Source organism: Xyrauchen texanus, chromosome 3, assembly GCF_025860055.1.
Source record: "Xyrauchen texanus isolate HMW12.3.18 chromosome 3, RBS_HiC_50CHRs, whole genome shotgun sequence".
Classification (NCBI taxonomy): Eukaryota; Metazoa; Chordata; class Actinopteri; order Cypriniformes; family Catostomidae; genus Xyrauchen; species Xyrauchen texanus.
Genome location: NC_068278.1, coordinates 24,296,363 through 24,316,768, shown reverse-complemented (window position 1 = coordinate 24,316,768; position 20,406 = coordinate 24,296,363). Strand labels below are relative to the sequence as shown.

General features: G+C 36.0%; 2 protein-coding genes across 2 annotated transcripts in view; both read left to right on the top strand.

Annotated features, from left to right (window-relative positions):
• sv2ca (synaptic vesicle glycoprotein 2Ca) overlaps positions 1-5,946 on the top strand; it is a 36,043-nt gene extending 30,097 nt beyond the window's left edge. Inside the window, exons 9-13 of the mRNA XM_052106441.1 lie at positions 94-258; positions 411-544; positions 690-893; positions 1,097-1,256; positions 3,345-5,946. Coding sequence (XP_051962401.1) covers positions 94-258; positions 411-544; positions 690-893; positions 1,097-1,256; positions 3,345-3,528 — 847 coding nt within the window. The 3' untranslated portion in view covers positions 3,529-5,946. The remainder of the gene's footprint in view (positions 1-93; positions 259-410; positions 545-689; positions 894-1,096; positions 1,257-3,344) is intronic.
• Positions 5,947-10,491: 4,545 nt separating this feature from the next.
• iqgap2 (IQ motif containing GTPase activating protein 2) overlaps positions 10,492-20,406 on the top strand; it is a 66,040-nt gene continuing 56,125 nt past the window's right edge. The window contains exons 1-2 of the mRNA XM_052101137.1: positions 10,492-10,771; positions 19,874-19,973. Coding sequence (XP_051957097.1) covers positions 10,726-10,771; positions 19,874-19,973 — 146 coding nt within the window. The 5' untranslated portion in view covers positions 10,492-10,725. The remainder of the gene's footprint in view (positions 10,772-19,873; positions 19,974-20,406) is intronic.

The window sequence follows — 20,406 nt, the reverse complement described above, 5'->3', positions numbered from 1 at the left end:
AAGCTTCTGGTCTTCACTAGATACTGGTCTTGACAAAACATGTGTCTATGCAAGCAAAAAGTTATTCTTTAAAGAAATCCAATACTTCTGCAGGTATTATGGTTTATCTGTATGGTTCCCTGATGTCATCAGACACCTTCAGGCCAATGACTATGCCTCCAAAGTACAAAGGCATGCCAACGAACGGATTGAAGACTTCACCTTTAATTTCACCCTAGAGAACCAGATACACACTAATGGCTTATTTGTCAATGACAGGTAACTTATTTAAAGGCTAATGTAAAGTTATCTTTTTATGAATGTACTAAGTGGTATTTAAATGTTATTAACTATATATATATATATATATATATTATATTGATTGCCCATTACTTATTATAGTAATCTTTTTATTTGATTTCTTTCCCCAGGTTTATTAGTATGAAATTCAAGTCAGTCGCTTTCATAAATTCCACCTTTCAAAGTTGCTTTTTTGATGATGTCACCTCTGTAGGATCATCCTTTCGAAACTGCACATTTATTGAAGCTGTCTTCTATAACACTGGTAAATTAAGGCAATTATTCCTCATATTGGAATAATCATAATCATATTGGAATTTTACCACTTTGCGACAAATCCATGCATACATAACAATCTGTATACACAGTGATCTAAACCTCATGAAATGATTTATAATTTTTTTTAACAGATATTGATGACTCCAAACTTATAAATACGGACATCATAAACAGCACATTTTACCACAACAAAACAGGCTGTCAAATGACGTTTGTGGATGATTATAGTGCTTACTGGGTCTACTTTGTAAATTTTTTGGGAACACTAGCTGTGCTGCCAGGCAACATCGTATCTGCACTTCTCATGGACAAAATTGGCCGCTTGTCTATGTTAGGTGAGGCAGATATTTTCCTTAAATTACACCCTTTTACAACAAAATAGCTAAAGGATAAGATATGTAATGTTATGTGAATTGAAATACTTTGCGGTACTGTCAAAATAAAACTATACTGAGATTAACACTTACTGTAAATGTTATCATTAAAACATGAAAGAATAGTCCTTTAGTCTATGGAAGTATTTTCTGTGTTTTATCAGGGTTTTCCATGATCCTATCTGGTATAAGCTGCTTCTTCCTGTGGTTTGGCACCAGTGAGTCAATGATGATTGGGATGCTGTGCCTATACAATGGGCTGAGTATCTCTGCCTGGAACTCCCTGGACGTTGTGACAGTCGAGCTCTACCCTACAGACAGAAGGTGGGGTTGTACTCATACATTATGATATATGCTAAAACACACAAATAAAAAAAAGTTTAATTATCCCAAAGCTCAAAGCTCATTAAAGACCCCATGAAATTGCTTGACAAGGGCAGTTTTCTGTCCTATGTTGAACTGAACTGAATATAAATGTTTGGCCAGGACATATTAAAGGACTCAACTCTGCAGCATCCCTTAAATAGCCAATAGGCTTTAGTTACGTCATAGCAGTAAACATACTTGCTAGTTGTTTGCAGGGGGTATTAAGGGGAGGGAACATTCTCATAGAGAGCATTTTATTGGGAATGAGAGCTTTTCAAATTATACATTATTTGACCGTGCGTGCATACACAATCAGTTGGCGCATATGTGCTAAAACTGCTATGAGATACTCGACCAGGTCTCATCAGCAATTTAGATGCATAAATATGTCTTTATATTCCTTCAAACTCAAGTATAAATGCAGGTGTCTCCTGACATCACAAATGTGCTCTTGATGTGCACATTGACTGTTGTTGTTTCCACATTCGTCACCTGTTTTTTAGCAGCGAATACATCTTCTTCTAGTGCTTCTTAGTGACAGCAATTAGGGATGGGCGATACCACTTATTTTCTTTTCGATCCTATACCATGTACTTTTAGGCCAATATTGCCGATATCAATACCAATACAGATAAAATTACATTTATACAAATTCTTTGGATAAAATTAGTAACTTAAATTATTATTTATATATATACTGTATATTTATAGCCCTAAGCAGAAAATTATTAGGCTGCTTTGTTTACATTTAAAAATGTGTAAGTATAAGCAACATATAAAACCACAAAATTAACCATAGATATTATTATATATGGTTACTATTACTAAAACCAAGTTACCATATGGATACTATAGTAATGCTGTAGCTAAACCATGGTTAATTGTATCAAAAGCTTGGTTACGAAAAAAAACAAAAAAACATGATTACTACAGTCGTGGTTACTAGTCATGGCTAATAAAATATTACTACAGTAAATACATTGGTAATTTTCATAAGGGTGTCATTTATTAACGAGGATCAAAGATCATTATCGATGTTTTAACAACTCTGAATTTAAATAAGCCTGTAGAAATGGTCAAACAAGCCCATTATAATACATGTCATGTCTAGGCTTGTCATTACTTGGTGTGAATAACTCCAGATGCTGTTTTTCTGTCATTACCTCAGGAAAGCACTGCTCCCTCTTTGAAGGAGCACTATGACTGAAGGAGTGAGTGCTGTCTCTGACTGCTAGTGTATTTTAGCATTTCCGCACGCCAAGGTTCTGATGCCATGCAACTATTCGCTAATATAATAATAACTATTCACTAATTTTCCACTTCAAAGCTTATGAGATGCATTCATATTCATGTTATCTAAATAAGATATCAATTCAGAATCAATATTTTTATGTGAGGATCGATATTCTTGATACCACATCAGTATCGGAATTATCAATACTTTAGTATCGATCCGCCCATCCCTAACAGCAATGGCTCCAACATGAGTTTTGCCACCTTGTGGACAGACTTATTAGTACAAATAATTTTAGGCGCATGTGCATTCTGCTTGTTTAAAGATGCATTTATAAAAATCGGGCTTTGCATGCTCAGTGCTCGAGCACTCTGCGGATGACAACATTTGCATCATGCATCCTGTGCGTGGACGCACAGCATTCGCCTCTGAGCGAAGTATACTTTGGGCTAAATGTTGTTAGGGCGGCGGGTCAAAGTGGGTCACTCAAAACAAACAGAGTAATTTTAATTCCGCAACAGAAACACAGTGTTTACAGTTTTCGAGAAATTTAACCTATGAATGTCTTACTAATAGTTGTCTCTCCATATTAAGCTGGGATAGAAGAAATTATTTTAAAAAAGGAAAAGTAACATACTTCAGTTTTAAGTTTATTTTTGTCAACGTTTTGGCCTCAAAGCTAATAAATATTAACTGAAAGGTCTCTCATTTTTATTTCATAGTGTCTTCAAAGCTCAGTTTAAACCTTTTTTTTGTTGTTGTTGTCTTTTTCTCTTACACTCTCTTCCTATCCAACTTTTTCTTTATTTCAGAGGAACTGGATTTGGCTTCTGTAATGCACTGTGCAAATTATCTGCAGTGATGGGCAATCTGATTTTTGGCTCTTTAGTAGGCATCACCAAAGCCATCCCCATTCTTCTGGCCTCATCAGTGCTCGTTGGTGGTGGTTTAGTGGGATTGCGACTACCTGACACCAGGTTCAATGTCCTCATGTAACCCTTTTGTCAGAGGTATGGAAAAATTCAAAAGGCTTGACTTAACCCTTATTCCTAAATTCATTACGGTGCGTTGTGCACTTCTTTACACAAATGCTTTTACTTTTTTAATGATGTTTCTACAGGAGGAAGATGGGGAATGGTGGTTTAGTTACATTATTGAATAGCCAGTACCACAGGCAATTGTGTTCAATACAATATAATTCCCTTATTAAGCTACATTTTCAGTAAATACACTTTCAGATGGTAAAATATATTTTTCTGTTTTTTCTTTGCAATGATTTAACAGCATTCTTCAAATGGCCCTTGTCTCTCCTGGGTGGCTTTTTGGGGGATTGGAAGTGGAAGTGAGCATAAATATTAATGTCCCCTTATTAAGACTTGTGCAAAGCAAGCTATTAATGAGCAGTCCAAGCCTGCTGTAAATATTCAGCGAACCTGGATGATCAGAAAACTGAGAAAGCTGCACAGCTGTATCACAGCTGGTTGACTGAACCCAGAGAATTACATGTAGAGATGAGAGAATAGCTGAAGTAGGAGTAAGGGTATACTGATAAACAACTCTCCCAATGAACAAGTCTCTACTGCAAGTGCCTAGCTTTAGGGCTTGACAGTATATATTCAATTAAATATTACGTTTTGTTTTTAGAATCTTTGTATTTCAGACACTTATTTATTTAAAAGTGTAATAACCCTGTACTTTTATTACCAAGCCTTTTGCACATGTATGCCAACCTCTGAAGAAAAGGCCTCAGCTGTACATTGTTCTCATGCTAAATATATAGAAAGACTGATTTTACGATGTACTTGCAGACAGATTTACAAAATTAGGATTATCAAATTTCCTGTTTTATTATTATTATTATTATTATTATTATTGCTCTGCAGATGATCATATTGAGTTAAGCATATTTTATGCAGTCTTTAAGCATAAATTATTTTGTTCTGTCACTAAGACATGGTCATTTGTGATGTTAAGTTGTCTAACAGTAAATGGCCTTTTGAAACTGTGCCTCTCCATCACATATGAACTAGAAAAGCAGATAGCATTACCTTAAGGTAACTCAAAGAGAGTATGTTCCATGTTCACTCATGCAAACCCTCATGAATCTTTTCAATATGACATGGGCAGAAAAGATTGAGGATCAGGGTGGTAAGGATACTGCTGTGCTGAAAAGCCTCTTTTATGTACAATGTCAAAGACTAGTCTTGTTGACTTGACAGCGAGCAGCAAGGTTTGTAGGTGCAGAGGGAGTTTGAGGGCCCGCCTCAACATATGGGATCTACAATCTGTAGAGAGGGACAGAGATAATTACAAGACACCAAGGCATTAAGAGTTAATTAATAGTGTCAAGTTCATTAAGAGTGTTTCGAATTTGTTATTTGGTTACTTATTTCTACATAAAGAATTAAATATATATATTTAGGTTTTTATTAAGGTACCACGATAGACTTTGTGAACACAGGTGCATAAGCCAGAGCAGTTGAAGATATTTGTTATACAGATACAGTATGTCAGTTATAGCCCATAATGTTTTGTTTAATGCTTAATCTTTTTCCTTTACTCAATACATTTTTGTTTTGGTCAGTTTACAGTCAATATATATGTTGTTTCTAACTTTATGCTAACTGTGCTTTTGAGACTCAGCAGTTTGATGTGTTTGATGACATGAAATCATTGTCTGCTTTTGCATTCTGTGCCAAATTCAGTACTCCCAACACAACAGCAATCATGTAAACTTTTATTAGTAGGATTACAGAATCAATTTAGCTCTAAGCAAAAGATGTCTAACTTTTTATATGTTTGATTAGGCTTCCAACTAACCAAAGTGGCTTAATGCTGTCTCAGTCTCAGCAAAGCTATGCAGTTTCCTGAAAACATTATTTATAAATGAGATTATGTTATAATTTACTGAAATTACTGTTGCTGTACTGTATTTAATGTAAGCCTGTCTTCACCCGAAGACCTTTTCTTGTATTTGTGTATATATTGTAGTTTTAAAATGCTGTCTGAAATTATGTGTGTCTGCTTTTGTGAACAGTACAGTATATGTACATATACGTGTATGAGTAAAAAATGTATGCTTGTCTGTGTACATTTTGTACATATGGTTACTGTGACTGACAAGCTGAATACTGTGTGTGCATATTTTCGGGGACAGCAATAGATGCAGCTTTACTATATGTACACTGTTGAAACCGCTTACAATACATCTGTCATTGCAGTATTATCCCTACCAAGAGCCAGCTGCCCTAAGACACCAACAAAATTGCATGTACTAAACTTTTTGGGTCTGTGTGCTCAGCTCTGAGTTCTTGTGCTTCCTGTTGCAGAGGAACAAACTAAAAAAGTCAAATATACAAAAGAATGTAGTACTGTTTTGTTTTATGGCAGAAAAGAAGCAACTTTAATATTTTGTGAAGGTAATAAAGATGTGTTTAAAAGTGTCTTTGCCTGTTATTGTTTAATATATCCTTATTAGAAGTTAAAAATATAAACTTTACAAAAGTTTCAACCTTCAAGAATAATGAGGAATGCAACATAAAAACGGTTAGTAAAGTTAAAACCCTCTTTGTCTTACAACCACACTAACATGGCTCCTCTCAGAGGCTCACACAGAATGGCCAAAATGAGTTGAGGTATGTGCAGAAATTATGTTTAGTATGTGCAAATGCAATTTAACAAATGATAAAGGAATATATACTTTTACAATTTTATTTTATTTCCATTTTAAAATATATAATTATTCATTATATTGTTTATTTTGTTTTCTTAAAATAATTCTACTCTACGTTGCAGGACTTTAAAAAGTTGTTTTTGGGTACACTTTACTTATTTATTTTACATAAAATGATAGAAGAGATCTGACTTTGGGAAATGGAACATTATTTATATACATATACATTTTTACTGTCCCGTACTATGGTGGCCCAGTAGTGCACAGCACAACGAAATTCAAAAAGCAAACATAAGTTCACAACACAACGGAAACAAGCCACAACACAACGCAAAAAAGCCGCAACACAACGGAAACAAGCCACAACACAACGAAATAGCCACAACACAACGGAATAGCCACAACACAACGGAATAGACACAACACAACGGAATAGACACAACACAACGGAAATGCTCCCGACCACTAGGGGGACAGGTGGTCTCCGGAAACGGTAAATTGCTCTCAATCTCCCATGCGTTATCGCTGGCGGTCTGGATTAGTGATGGGCAATCCGGCTCTTTTTCGTGAGTCGGCTCGTTTGACTCAGCTCACTGAAAAGAGCCGGCTATTTTGGCTCACAAACGGCTCTTTAAAAAAAAAATGTTTTCTCTATGATAGGTATGATATGCAATGTCTCACAATTTCTTTAAAAATGCATTGATTTGTTATGAAAAAATAATACTATTAAGCATTTGCATTAGAACTTTTTAATGTATAGAAACAACATTCAAAACAAATACAATCTGAACATAATAGAACCCATATTAAAGAAAAAGCTGTTTCTCGAAGCTCCGCTAGCTTCACAGTTGGGTGCATAGTTCGCATATGCCGGTGTAGATTGTGCGTAGAACCGGCTTTATGCGATATTTTTTTTTGGCAAATTCTACACTGTGCTTTAACATTGTCCACATCATTAAAGTGGTTCCAAATGCTGCTGTGCTTCCGACTCATTTTCCTGCTTTTGCTTTTTTTTCACATGTGTTTTTCCTCTCCTCTCCTCCGAGTTTGACGCTGTGTGTGTGTGTGTGTGTGTGTGTGAAATATCGGCTTTTTAGTGCCGACGCTGCCCCCTAGTGGTCGGGATCATTTCCGTTGTGTTGTGGCTATTCCGTTGTGTTGTGGCTATTTCGTTGTGTTGTGGCTTGTTTCCGTTGTGTTGCGGCTTTTTTGCGTTGTGTTGTGGCTTGTTTCCGTTGTGTTGCGGCTTTTTTGCATTGTGTTGTGGCTTGTTTCCGTTGTGTTGTGAACTTATGTTTGCTTTTTGAATTTCGTTGTGTTGTGCACTACTGGGCCACCGTACCTGACTTTTCTTTTGTGGCCTCCTTCATTTACAATATACTACCATACTGACATCTTTAGGAGGCATGCGGACTACTAGTACACCACACACAGGACCTCATACTGTAAGATAAATCGAACTTGTCATGCGTTTTTTTCATACCTCTGTGAAAATTGCACAAATAAATTACCTGCTGTTTTTTTTTAGATAACTCGGGTGTCCTAAGAAATCTAATCACATCCATATGGGAATGTTGTGATTGAGTTATTTTTTATTAACATGTTTACATGCACCCTCATAATGCAATTATAATGCGATTAAGGCAATACTGCGATTAAACTGTTGCTCATGTAAACAGAATATTGTGATTATGATATTGCGATTATGCTTATAATCAGTAATGATAATCGCAGTAAAATATGTAGATGTCTCTTATTTTAATCGCTTTATACGGGCATGCAAACACTTTAATCGCATTTCTTCCACTCTGACCACCAGTGCTGTAGAGGATCATGTTCCACTCAAGCACAGGTTCGAAAACAAAAGCATCGTGAAAACAAAGAAGCCACGCTTAGTTTTCGGCTTCATGTAAAACATGTGTGTGTGTGTGTTTTAAAATCACCATCAAAACAAAAGCATCGTGAAAACAAAGAAGCCACGCTTAGTTTTCGGCTTCATGTAAAACATGTGTGTGTGTGTGTTTTAAAATCACCATCAAAACAAAAGCATTTCCTAATGCAAATTCATCATGGATTTTGATCTTTTTGACAAATTTCTATGTAAAATAAAAGTAGTTGGAGATTAATAAAGAATATTAAATCATTGATGTCACGATCCTGCCTCTTCGGTCTTGTTTTATTCTTCTGTTGAAAGGATTGTGACAGTTTCCTCCGCCCATCTCTCAGGTTGTCCCATATGTGCTTGTTTCTCTCTGTCTTGTGTTTCTTACAGGTGCTGCTCAGCAGAAATCAGTTGTCATGGCTGCACTGATTTGCACTGCTGGTAATTAGTGGCAGCACCTGTATCCTGTCTCCCTTTCCTATATTTATTCTCTCCTTTGTCTAGTCTTTCCTGCCAGATCGTTGTGTTTTGTTCCCAGTTAAGTCGTGTTGTTCCTGTGTATTCCAGTTACCCCCAGTTGGTTTGTTTCATGTAGTTCCTGTGTATCCACTTTCTCCCTGTCGGTTTGTTTTTCAGTTTTATTGTTTTATTTTTTAGTGCCTCGTGAGTGTTTTGCCTATAAGTTGTTTTGTTTACTTTTTTCCAATAAAACTCCATTGCTGTTCCTGCATCTTGGGTCCTTCCTCAAAAAACAGAGACAATGAAGGGTCTGATCACGAAGTGCTCCTTAAGGCATCTATTGACTGTAGCAAGCACTCCTTGATCAGCAGAGGTGTTGGTTAAATTACTGAAATCATTCTATCTCTAATTACTTCTCTTAAATTGTAATCCTATTACTTTTATCAGCTACTTTATTGGAAGAGTAATCTCATTACTAATTGTTTTACTTTTAATTTACTTTCTAAAAAATGTTTCCACTCGTTCGAAGTGGTGTTTATATTTCTACGTTCATTGTTGCACACAAGTCATGTGCTCAGCACCTCACATTTCTCCCTTACAATGACATCTGTCATGAAATGCAAACAGATGTACATATTTAAAACATGAATTATGTTCATGTTTTCTACATAATGTTATTTTAGAAATGTGTGTAACCCAAGTAATGTGCTTTTGTAGTTACATTAATTAAATGTCTGTAACTGTCGTCTGATTACAATAACTTAAAATGATTTGTTACACTAGTAAAAAAAAAAAAAAAAACGCATTTAGAAAAATATAATTATTTAGATTACAGGAAACACCAAACACTATGACTATGATCCTCATCTTTGAGAGTTCACCCAAAAATTACAATTTCCTCATTTGTTCACCCTCATGCCATCCCAGAGGTTTATGACTTCCTTGTGCTAAACATAAATGCAAGTGAATTGTGGCCAGAACTTTGAAGCTCCAAAAATCACATAAAGGCAGCATAAAAGTAATCCATATCTCCAGGAGTGATATAATAGGTGTGGTTGAGATACAGATCAATATTTATGTAAATCCCTTATTTACTATGAATCTCCTCTTTCAATTTCAATTTCACTTCCACTTCTTTTGTTTTTGGCTATTTGGATTCTCCATGCATATCGCCACCTACTGGGCTAGGAGGAGAATTTATAGTAAACATAAGAAGGATTTAAATATTGATTTGTTTCTCACCCACACTAAACATAAAGCTTCAGAAGACATGGATTTATTCAGTCTTATGGATTGCTTTTATGCTGCCTTTATATACTTTTTGGACCTTCAAAGTTCTGGCCACAATCCACTTGCATTGTAAGGAACGACAGAGCTGAAATAATCTTCTTAAAATCTTAATTTGTGTTCAGCAGGAGAAAGTTACACACATCGGGGATGGCATGAGGGTGAGTAAATGATGAGAACATTTTCTTTTTTGGGTGAACAATCCCTTTTTTTATTACCAATAGTGAAATGCTAACTTTTGAAATGTATTGTATCTGTGTCTAAGTATGATTAAGTGATTTAAATAAATTATATTATTTTCTATCCACTATTATTGTTTCATTAGTTTTCACTTAATACGTTAATAGTTAGAATAGAAAATAATACAATTTTAAGCAATTAAACATCACATTAACTGATACATTGTCTTCCTAAAAGTGCATTAGGCCTATCCTAGCCTGTTTTATCCTGTTCAGGTAACCTAAAGATGTGCTTCATGTGATAAATATTATAATTTAAAATGACTGTATCAACTTAGGTAGTCGTTTTTAAGGGTCAGATCATAGATGAAAATACTGTTGACGGGAAGTCAGGAGAGCGTGACTCGCCAGCAGGTGGAGCCGTGTCATTCAGTCTCTCAGCTCTGCTGATCTTCTGCCAGAGGTGCGCTCAGTTTGAGCCTCACTCAGATCGAGAGGATAGATCAGTCTGACAGTCAGGCAAAGGAAGAGAAGCAGTAACCGAAAGCGCCTGAATGCAATGGATACGGGGCTTTACAGGGGACCAATGCTATGACAAGACGAGCACATTTTCTTTCGCAAAGACATCATCCCAAGTTGACTCCTCGAAAAGAAGTCTGAAATAAGTTGTGGCTTGCCCAGCAGAGTTTCAGGGGCACGGAAACTGAAGCAGGATGTACCATGAAGACGGCGCAAACTCTCTCAGACCACGATATGGATGTAAGTAACGTCACTTCAATTTATGTCAATGAAACTAGTTTTTACTCAAACTTGAAATGAATGAATGCACCATGGATCCATTTTAGCAAACATCTGTCGCCCATGATCAATGGATGGTTTGGGTGGTGGGTGGCCTTACACAAATGATGTGGTTTTGTGATATGCTGTTTATAACGGGTTTTCTCGATATCTAAAGTGATATATAACTGAATATAACACAGCCATTTGTTTAAAAATGACAAAAATCGTCCAATTAATCGGTCTGGTCAATAAAAGTAGTTGTAATGACCCCTTTTATGAAATTTAAGTTGTTATTAATATTTCAAAGCAGTTTAAACTCATTTGCCTGTTACTGTACATTCTTGTCAAACCCACTTCCTACTTTACACCAGCAAGCCATGATAAAATGTATAATACTATGAGACTACACACTCTATAGATTCTTAATGATCATGACATCTTTTTAGCCCTTCTTTGTCTAGAGCTGAATCTTTGCTCTTTCTCTGACCTATCCTTTTTGGCACTTATGTTGCCTCAGAAAGTTGCTTTTATATCCTTGGCATTAAATCTCATGCTGTGGCCTGTGCAAAGAGAAGCTCCATTAAGAGTTTTCTCCTGTTAAACATTACCTTTGCCCTTTGTAAAAGCACCTGACAGTCTGTACAGTTGAGATATTTGAGGTATTCTGTTTGCACAGTTTATCTGTGTGGATTTGGTGCATGCTGATTAGGTATCATGAGAAGTCTTTAAATATTCTTTTATACAATTTATACAATTTAAAACACAAAGACTTTGAAAATGTGTTATTAATGAAACTGTGTCGTCATACTGTATTGTTGATGTCTAGAGTGGTGTAGAACTTCTAGGATGCTATTTGTGTAACACACATTTTATTCATGAGAACCTCGCTGGTTTCGAAAGTGTTAGATTCAGATGAACTCTCAGACTAACGCCATCATATCAGTTTGGAGATTTACTTGCAAATGTTAACCACCATTTTTACAGTATAAAGTTTATTTAACTCATGTCAACACTGGCACAGATATTGCATTCCAGCTAAACTGCTGACAAGGCTGCTGGTGGTATATTTCAGAAGATTTATATAGGGTGTTTACATTGGGCCTTTTGTTATGGATTGCCTTTTCTATTCCCTTTCTCTGATGCTGTTTGAAGATATCCCACAAATATGCTTTCAATAAGTGGGACCAAAATGTAATCAAATTGTGCATCATAACATGTGACATCCCATGTTTGAGAACATATACTTTTGTCGTAAAATAGAATTAACCTTGAATGTAAGTGTACAGAAAATTACTGTTGTGAAAGGAAGACTGAAAAAAAAAACAGCATTGCTTTGCACCTAATTATCATGTGATGTAGCTGAGACCCAAATTGATCTTAAAGCAATTTCACACAAGCAAGAGTGGTGTTTATCCAGCTATCAACACGGCTGTGATTACCTTAGTAGAATTTTATTTCAACCAGTTCACCCAAAAATGTATATTCTGTCATGTACTCACCCTCATGCCATCTCAGATGTGTATGACCTTGTTTTTTCTGCTGAACACGAGATTTTTGGAAGAATATTTAATCTCTCTAGGTCCATACAATGCAACCGAATGGTGGCCAGAACTTTTGAATGTCACACATATGTGATTCTGCAACAGCCATTTACATTACAAGCTGCAAGATTCAAATCAGCTTTCGCGCCGACACACAGAGATGCGCTGAACAAGCTCCTGCCATTCTTAGTCACACAAATATTGAATCAGACATACGTCAAACAGTGTACAGGCAACCCTGTACTCCTTATATTATTTGTCTATTTATTTTATAGTTATATTTAAATGAAAGAAATAAAACAAATACAGTAGAGTAGACATACCCAGTTTTTTCAAATGTTTGCCATGGTATCTACAGTGTGTTTTTTTTTTTTTCATTTTTTAATGACAAGAAATAAATAATTCAACAAACAATTTGTCTACATTCCACCCCCTCTACCGGCTGTGCAGTATTGCGCTCAAAATAACTCACTCTGGCGCGAGGGGAATTTAGACCCTACTCATAAAAAGGTTAAGAATTTTTTTACTATAAGTCTATACTTTCAGTTTCACAGGCTTCTTCTTTTGTTTTTGGCGATTCACATTCTTTGTGCATATCGCCACCTACTGGTAAGGAAGGAGAATTTATAGTAAAAAAAGGACTTAAATATTGATCTGTTTCTCACCCACACCTATAATAACACCCCTGAAAAATGCATTTAACCATTGGAATCCTGTGGATTACTTTTATGCTGCCTGTATATGCTTTTTGGACCTTCAAAGTTCTGGCCACCATTCACTTGCATTGTATGGACCTACTGAGCTGAGATATTCTTCTAAAAATCTTTATTTGTGTTCAGCAGAAGAAAGAAAGTCATTCACATCTGGGTGGTATGGTTTTTGGCACAATTTACCTCTACTGTTTTGCTGTTGCAACAGATTCTCATTTGAAGGCTACTGACCCTCTGATCTTTACTCCAGTGCATTGCACCTCCAGTCATTGACTGTTGTCCCACTACTTTTAATATCTTAAATTATCAAATTGCACTGGCACTTTAATGATATTTTGTCGCAATATTTTCAAAATATTGAGTTTATTGTGAGTGGGACAGATGTTGGCAATAAGGCTGAGCAAAAGATCTACGTAATAAAACCCCACAGAGGTTAACCGACAAGTCTGAACCTGTGCAATCAGGGTGAGAAATTTGCAGCGCTGTTTATCATTACAGAATTGAATCTCATTTGCTCGAACAAAGGCCAGCATGGGATTGTGTTTCAGCAAGCTTAATTATTACTAGATGAGTGAGGATTGTGAAAACTGTTGGTAGTTGGACACAGCCTGAACCAGGGCCGTAACCACCATAAATATTAAGGGGATGGACACCATAGACATACCGCCCCCCCCCCACACACAATATTCAGATCAGTGATTGATCTAAATGGATTTTTCAATGGTTGATTATGAAATTGCTTCATTTGGTCCCCTCCTGTCCTGATTATGTGGTGACTCAATATCCCTGCTCTGATCTGATGTAAAAATGTCTCAGCTCCCATAATTTCTTGTCACAGCATCACACGTTCTCTTTAAGTGGCACCTTACCTATCTTGGAGTTGTTTTTTTGACTGTACCACTCTTTGTACCCTTGTATTGCCTTTTGCTTGTGTGAGAAATGGGTGTGACCTACCTTACCAAGAGTCAATATACTGTAAGTGTCATGTTTTACTATTTTATTGATGTTTCAACTACAATCTGATCATAATATATTGAGGTCTACCAGGTCATGGAGATACTCCATAGTGAGCTTAGATGTCAGGAAAAGCAAATGACTTAGTCCTATAAAACTGTGTGATGTGCCACTAAATCTTCTAGTAACCTATTCTAAGAATGAAATCAGGGCACTGTGGTAAACTCAACCAATGTTTTGTGCAAAATTGCTGCTTTCATAAAGAGTCTTCTGAGGGCCTTGAAATGTTTTCACCCAAAATTGAGTCGGTAGGCTTGACAGTTTAATTTACAGGTAGCCTGACACATTGATGTGTTAGGTCACAGTATGTCAAACGAAGGCACCACCTCACACAATACAATGTTTCCCCTAGGATTTTCTTCAGCAGTGGTGCTTTTGTGCTTGCACTCACAAGCCTGCAACGCCAGACCAATGTTTGCATGCGTTGGAGGAATAGCTTAAAACTACCTTAGAATAATTTTATATGGGTCATTCATGTTTGCCTTGTCATATATGTGTTTATTTATTTACTGGGAGCTTTTGACACTGAAAAGGCTCCGGAAGCATAGATAGCTTTAGTAATAACTGTCAAATAATTATAATGCCTTTGCATGGAAATCTACTTGCACTATTTTTATTAAACATAAAAACAAATATATAATATAAACCAGAGGTGGTCTAAGATTTCAATCTTTGGGGGGCTCATCCCCTAATGACACACTATAATAATTACTTACATTTATATAGCACTTTTCTTGGCACTCAAAACGCTTTACACAGTGAACAGGGGACTCTTCTCAACCACCACCAGTGTTCCACCTGGATGATGCGATGGCAGCCATAGTGCGCCAGAACGCCCACCACACACCGGCTATTGTTGGAGAGTAGAGTAATTTAGCCAATTAAGAGATGTGGATTATTGGGAGGCCATGATATAAAAGGGCCAATGGGAGAAATTTAGCCAGGGCACCGGGGTACACCCCTAGTCTTTACGACAATTTCCATAATTACTATACTGTAAGATGTACACATTTAATGTATTTCATTCCACTCTATTGCATAGATTGTGTTTTTTTTAAACTGTGTTTTTACATAATATAAGATGTAAAAGCAGCTAATATTAATTCAGAATATTGTCATTTTCTATGATAAACATTTATAAAGCTATAAAAACAACTGAAATTACTTGAAGAATACAGACAAACCATATATTATTGTAGCTGTCTATTTACTGGCAGTATGTTTCATCTGTCCTAATCATTCCTTTTTGTTCTCCATTTATGAAACGTGAAGTATGTAACATTTTTGATGACAAAATATCTTCTACTATCTCAGTTTATTGTCCATTAACAACTATAAGTAAGCTATTCGTGGGTTTAAGTAGGGCCCTATGCAATCCGTTTTATTGTTTTCCAAATTCCATAATTTGTTTTCCAAATTCCATGTTTTCCATTTTATTTTCTCTAAATTCCGAGTTTTAAAGTTTAACTACATTTTATCGTAAAACAAAAAACTATCTAATCAAATGAATGTATAGACTTTATCTGAAAAATCTATGAAAATGAAAACAGAACAATTACTTTTCAACACACCATTGCATTATTTTATCAAATGAAGAGCTTCTATGTTGATCCTCACAGTATAATCCAAAATCCAAATTTGAATTTTTATTGATTTATTTTGTCAACTACAGAGCTGCACAGTAGAGCATCACAGTTTTAACAAAAGAAGAAATTAAACTCTTGCATGAAAATATAGTTATTATTTATATATTATTATTACCATTATTATTACTACTACTACATTGACTTTTACATTTTAATAAACAGAAGTAATATATTTCTGTTGTATTTTTTCATTTTCAGGAATTTAGTTAAATGGAGATTTTATTTTGACATTTTGGCAGAAAATGGGCTAATGTGCTTATTAAACTACAAAAGGCTATGATTATTTAATTATATGAATATATAGTGTGCATGTCCTTGTGTGCTTTCAGTATACAGTGAAAAATGTCTGAAAAAAGCTCTGCTTTTTGTCATTAATACACGCACAATGTGCATGTGATGTCAATGATGCGGTAGGTGTGTATGGAGTGGTATCTCACTTTCACTTACTGATGAGGCACGCAGCTCAGCAAGACCATATTGTTTAATTAAATCTCAGCCTTTTGTGGTTTAATCATCAAACTACGACATCAAAATTTGAATTTGATTAATTGTGCATATATGCATTCAATTTTATCCCAAATATACCAATTTATGCTGCGTTCTATAGTGAATACAATTTTTATGACTGGATTCCACTATTTCGTCTGTGTTTTCCGCAAACACGGAATCATAGGGCCCTATTTACCTCCCCCAAAAGTATAAACACGGAGCCACCCAGGCACTATCAAAACCTTGATGTTTATACAGTATATATCTCCACCCATCCATTTCTAAATCCACCTATAGTGTGAGTTTGGGTGTGGCTACTTGTTCAGCCAGAGGAATATGAACATCCATCGCAGACGTGTACACAGGAAAACAATTTTAACTTCGGCAAAATTTGAAGACTCACTAAAAGACACAGAGACTAAAACCAGAGTGAACATTGGCATCGCATTCACAAGGTGGAGGACTTCGTGGAAATTTTTGGGGTTTGATGGAGATGCCAAACTTGCAGAGTTGTACAACAGGTAAACTACACTCAAGTTAAAGCGACACAAGTTAGCTCATTACTGTTGAGCTCCAGCTAAATTCGTAAGTTGTATCGTCACATTTACTAGTTACCAAAAGAACAGAACCTTCCTATCTCATTGATCCTCTGCACACCCAGCTGCCGTTCAATCAGGCGAAGGAATCAGAACCGATTCCTCTACCACGCTCTATATCCGGTGTGTATATGCTATAGTGGTATTGTTCATAGGAAATCAGGCATGGTGAGTCTAAGGGGTTGTTTGAAAACATACTTTATTTTTGTAATTCTGTTTGGTGCCACTATTAGTGCAGAAATGATATACTTCACCCGTGGCTTGTGTTATACTCAGTCTTTACAGGCATGAAAAGCCATCAAAGCAGTCTCGCTTTTCAAACTAGAGCACATTGGCTTTGAGAGGGAGAGATATCAGTGAATTGAGGATTGAGGTGAACAAGAATGATTTGTTCACAAAAAAATGTGTTCAAAAAGACTATTCGTTAATGAACGAAACATCACTACTGCATGCAGTTTAGAAAGCGTGCAGCTGACGTTGCATCAAGAAAATTAATGGACCATGTGAAATTTTAGCAGCAGCTGAATGCACAAAGGGGGACACTGCAATATTACTTCTACTTCTGGTTATTGTGGAGCTTATTAACCCTCTGTTATAGTACTATTAGAAATATTATACCATGCCCTCATCAACATCCATCCATCTAACATACATTTTCCTTGGCTTTGAAGCTGCTTAGCATTGCTTGCTGCTAAAGTCCCTTATTTATTAATAACCTAGTCTCACCCTTTTTATTTTCAAATCCATCTTGCATGGATCACAAAATGAGACGTTAGGTAGAATGTTTGGAACAGAAAGCCTTAGTCACCATTCACTGCCATTTATTCTTTTTTTTCCTTACAATGAAAGTGAATGGTGACTGAGATCGAACATCCTTTTGTGTTCCAAGGAAGAAATAGAGTCATTCTGGTTTGAAACAACATGAGGGTGAGTATGATGACAGCATTTAACATTCTGGGTGAACGACTATTCCATTAACTTTCAAGCTGTAGGATTTTCATACTTTGTTGTGTAATTATGTTTAATATACATTGTCCCAAACCTTGACTATGCAAAGGCCATATCCACCCATTGTTTCTCTTTACAGCACAGATGATGGTCTAAAAAAATTAAATAACAAATATGTAAACATTTTTTTAAATATGTATTGTAGTGAGATTATGAGAGGAAGGAAAGTCAATGGCATTTCCTTTAGAGTAGTTTAGCAAATCCGTTTGTCCCACTTAGCTACATTGGCTGAGGCCTAAATATTGAGAAAAGCTTAAGCAGTGTGTGCATGGGATGAGGATGTAGGATGTACTTAACCAGAAATAAAGAGACTGGGTTGGATTAAGCTGTGTTGTGAAGATGGAAAAGGAATGTAGCAATAGTCATGTAAAGGTCAGCTTTTGGCAGCCACAAATAGTTTCATAATGTAAAAGTACTGACAGCTGACATTAGCTAAATAGACTAGCTAGCTAGGAAAGTCAGATTTTACAACTTCCTACTAGGAAAAGTGTAATGGAAAGCATCTTAAAGTCAGAATTACAACTTGTAGGCTTCTGCAGAAATCCTCAACTCCGATTTTGCCGAGAAGCAGAAGCATGATATCACACAAACATGTCGACACTCAGGGAGCTATAGTAAGTGATAAACATTCACTTTATTAAATAATAGCGATAAATTAGTTCATTTCCACATTACATGATTTTAAAACTTGTTTAACAAACACCTGCAGAAACAGGCGTATAAAACATTATAATCTCTTTTGATAATCGTGCACCTGAAGCACAAATGCTAGCGCTGCAGACTTGTTTATCAGTTGGGTTGCTAGGAGACATCTCTAATAAGTTTGTTTCCTTAAACATCATCTTCAGAATATCAGGGAATGGAATGCATTTATGGTCGGATATATCAAGTAGGAATATCCCACATCCAACTTGAATGGAACGCAGCATAACAGTGTACCCTGACGAAACTAAATTTATTGCAAGCAACTTTAAATCGCAAATATTATTAGATAGATTTTCCAGATATTATAGACCTCTTTGGTAGATTCGTATGAAAAATTATGATTTTTGAATGTCTGTTCGGGAGATGTTAATTTCACAAAACAGTCACACTGCAGTTAAAATTTGGCTTTATGTGTCGTTTCAAGTTTCGGCTTTCATGCGTGGACGTGTTTTTAAAAAGTAAATTGGTATTATTAGTTAGCTGCCCAAAGGCATAGGGTGTCTTATTCATTGTGAAACTGTGTTTTCTTAATGGCATGAATCACACTGAATGCCTAGACTTTAAATGCAAAGCCCACCACTGTTCACATGGCCTAAAACTGTCACAAAGACTACTACAGAGTGAACAAAGAATAATTAACAGAATGGAACTTGGGCATGAATAACAGAGTACTGGAAAGTGACAGCAATGATTAATCATGAAAGAACAATAATTCTGTGACTTTTAAGAACAATAAATTTTTTATTTTGTTGCACAACTTTTTTTTTTTTTACTTCAAAACAAATACGATCAAAAACCAGTAACAATATTATGCAATATTATTTGGAAAACTCCCCCCGTCTTCCATTGGTAGAACAAACAGATACAGTAGTCCGGCCCCAAACTTACATTGTTTGTGAGTCAATGTTGATGAGTCGGGCTGGACAAACAAAGGAATGTTTTGATAGCACTACAGAGCCACAGTTTTACACTTTTATGTTAAATCCACCTACAAAAGTCTTACTTAGTTTCATGCAGTTTATTCTGCATATTAATCTGGGATATAAAAAAAACCATGTAAAAATGCACACATCAGTTAAATTAATTTTAACTTGGCATGCTGTGCCTAAAAACGTAGTGTAGACAAAATAACTGAAATTTCTATCCCTATTATACGCATCATCAAATTCATGAAATGGCTTTTACTGTAGTTTTCTAAACTAGAGAGTCCAGTGGTTATAATGTTGGCTGTGGTACAGTTTGCTGATTAACCTGTGGGGAGGAAAATATCACGCTCAGCATTCTAATGTGTTATTCTACCAGTATGGAAAAACTATTCTGTCTGTTGGGTGCTGCATTCTCCAACCATTATTTTCCTTTGTTTATTCTACAGCCATTGTGGATGATGAGAGGCTCTCAGCAGAAGAAATGGATGAAAGGAGAAGACAGAATATAGCATATGAATACCTTTGTCACCTAGAAGAAGCCAAACAGTAAGTAAAACTTGCCCAATACTTTTTTGAGTCATACTACTGATGAATATACAACCATGGTCATGGGACATAATTAACGTTTTAGATTCAACACTGTGATCATTGACTTGCGTGATTATTACATGAAGGAATGCTTTCTAGCTTCAGCTGTGCTCATAGTTGGAGAGCATAGGAGTATGGTGGAATACTGTAGCCTATTTGTGATCAGTCAATATTGCTTTAAGCAGCAGCTGCACAAAAGTTGCATTAGGTTTCCATTCAATTAAAAACCAAATGCAGGCTATGTACACTGTTCAAAATGATGCTGTAGTCGGAGCAGTGACAGAGGGTAGTGCGTTTCTCACAAACAGTGTTGGGTAACATTACTTTTAAAAGTAACTGGTTAGAATATTGCGTTACTCTTTAAAAAGTTACTTTTATATAAAGTAAATAG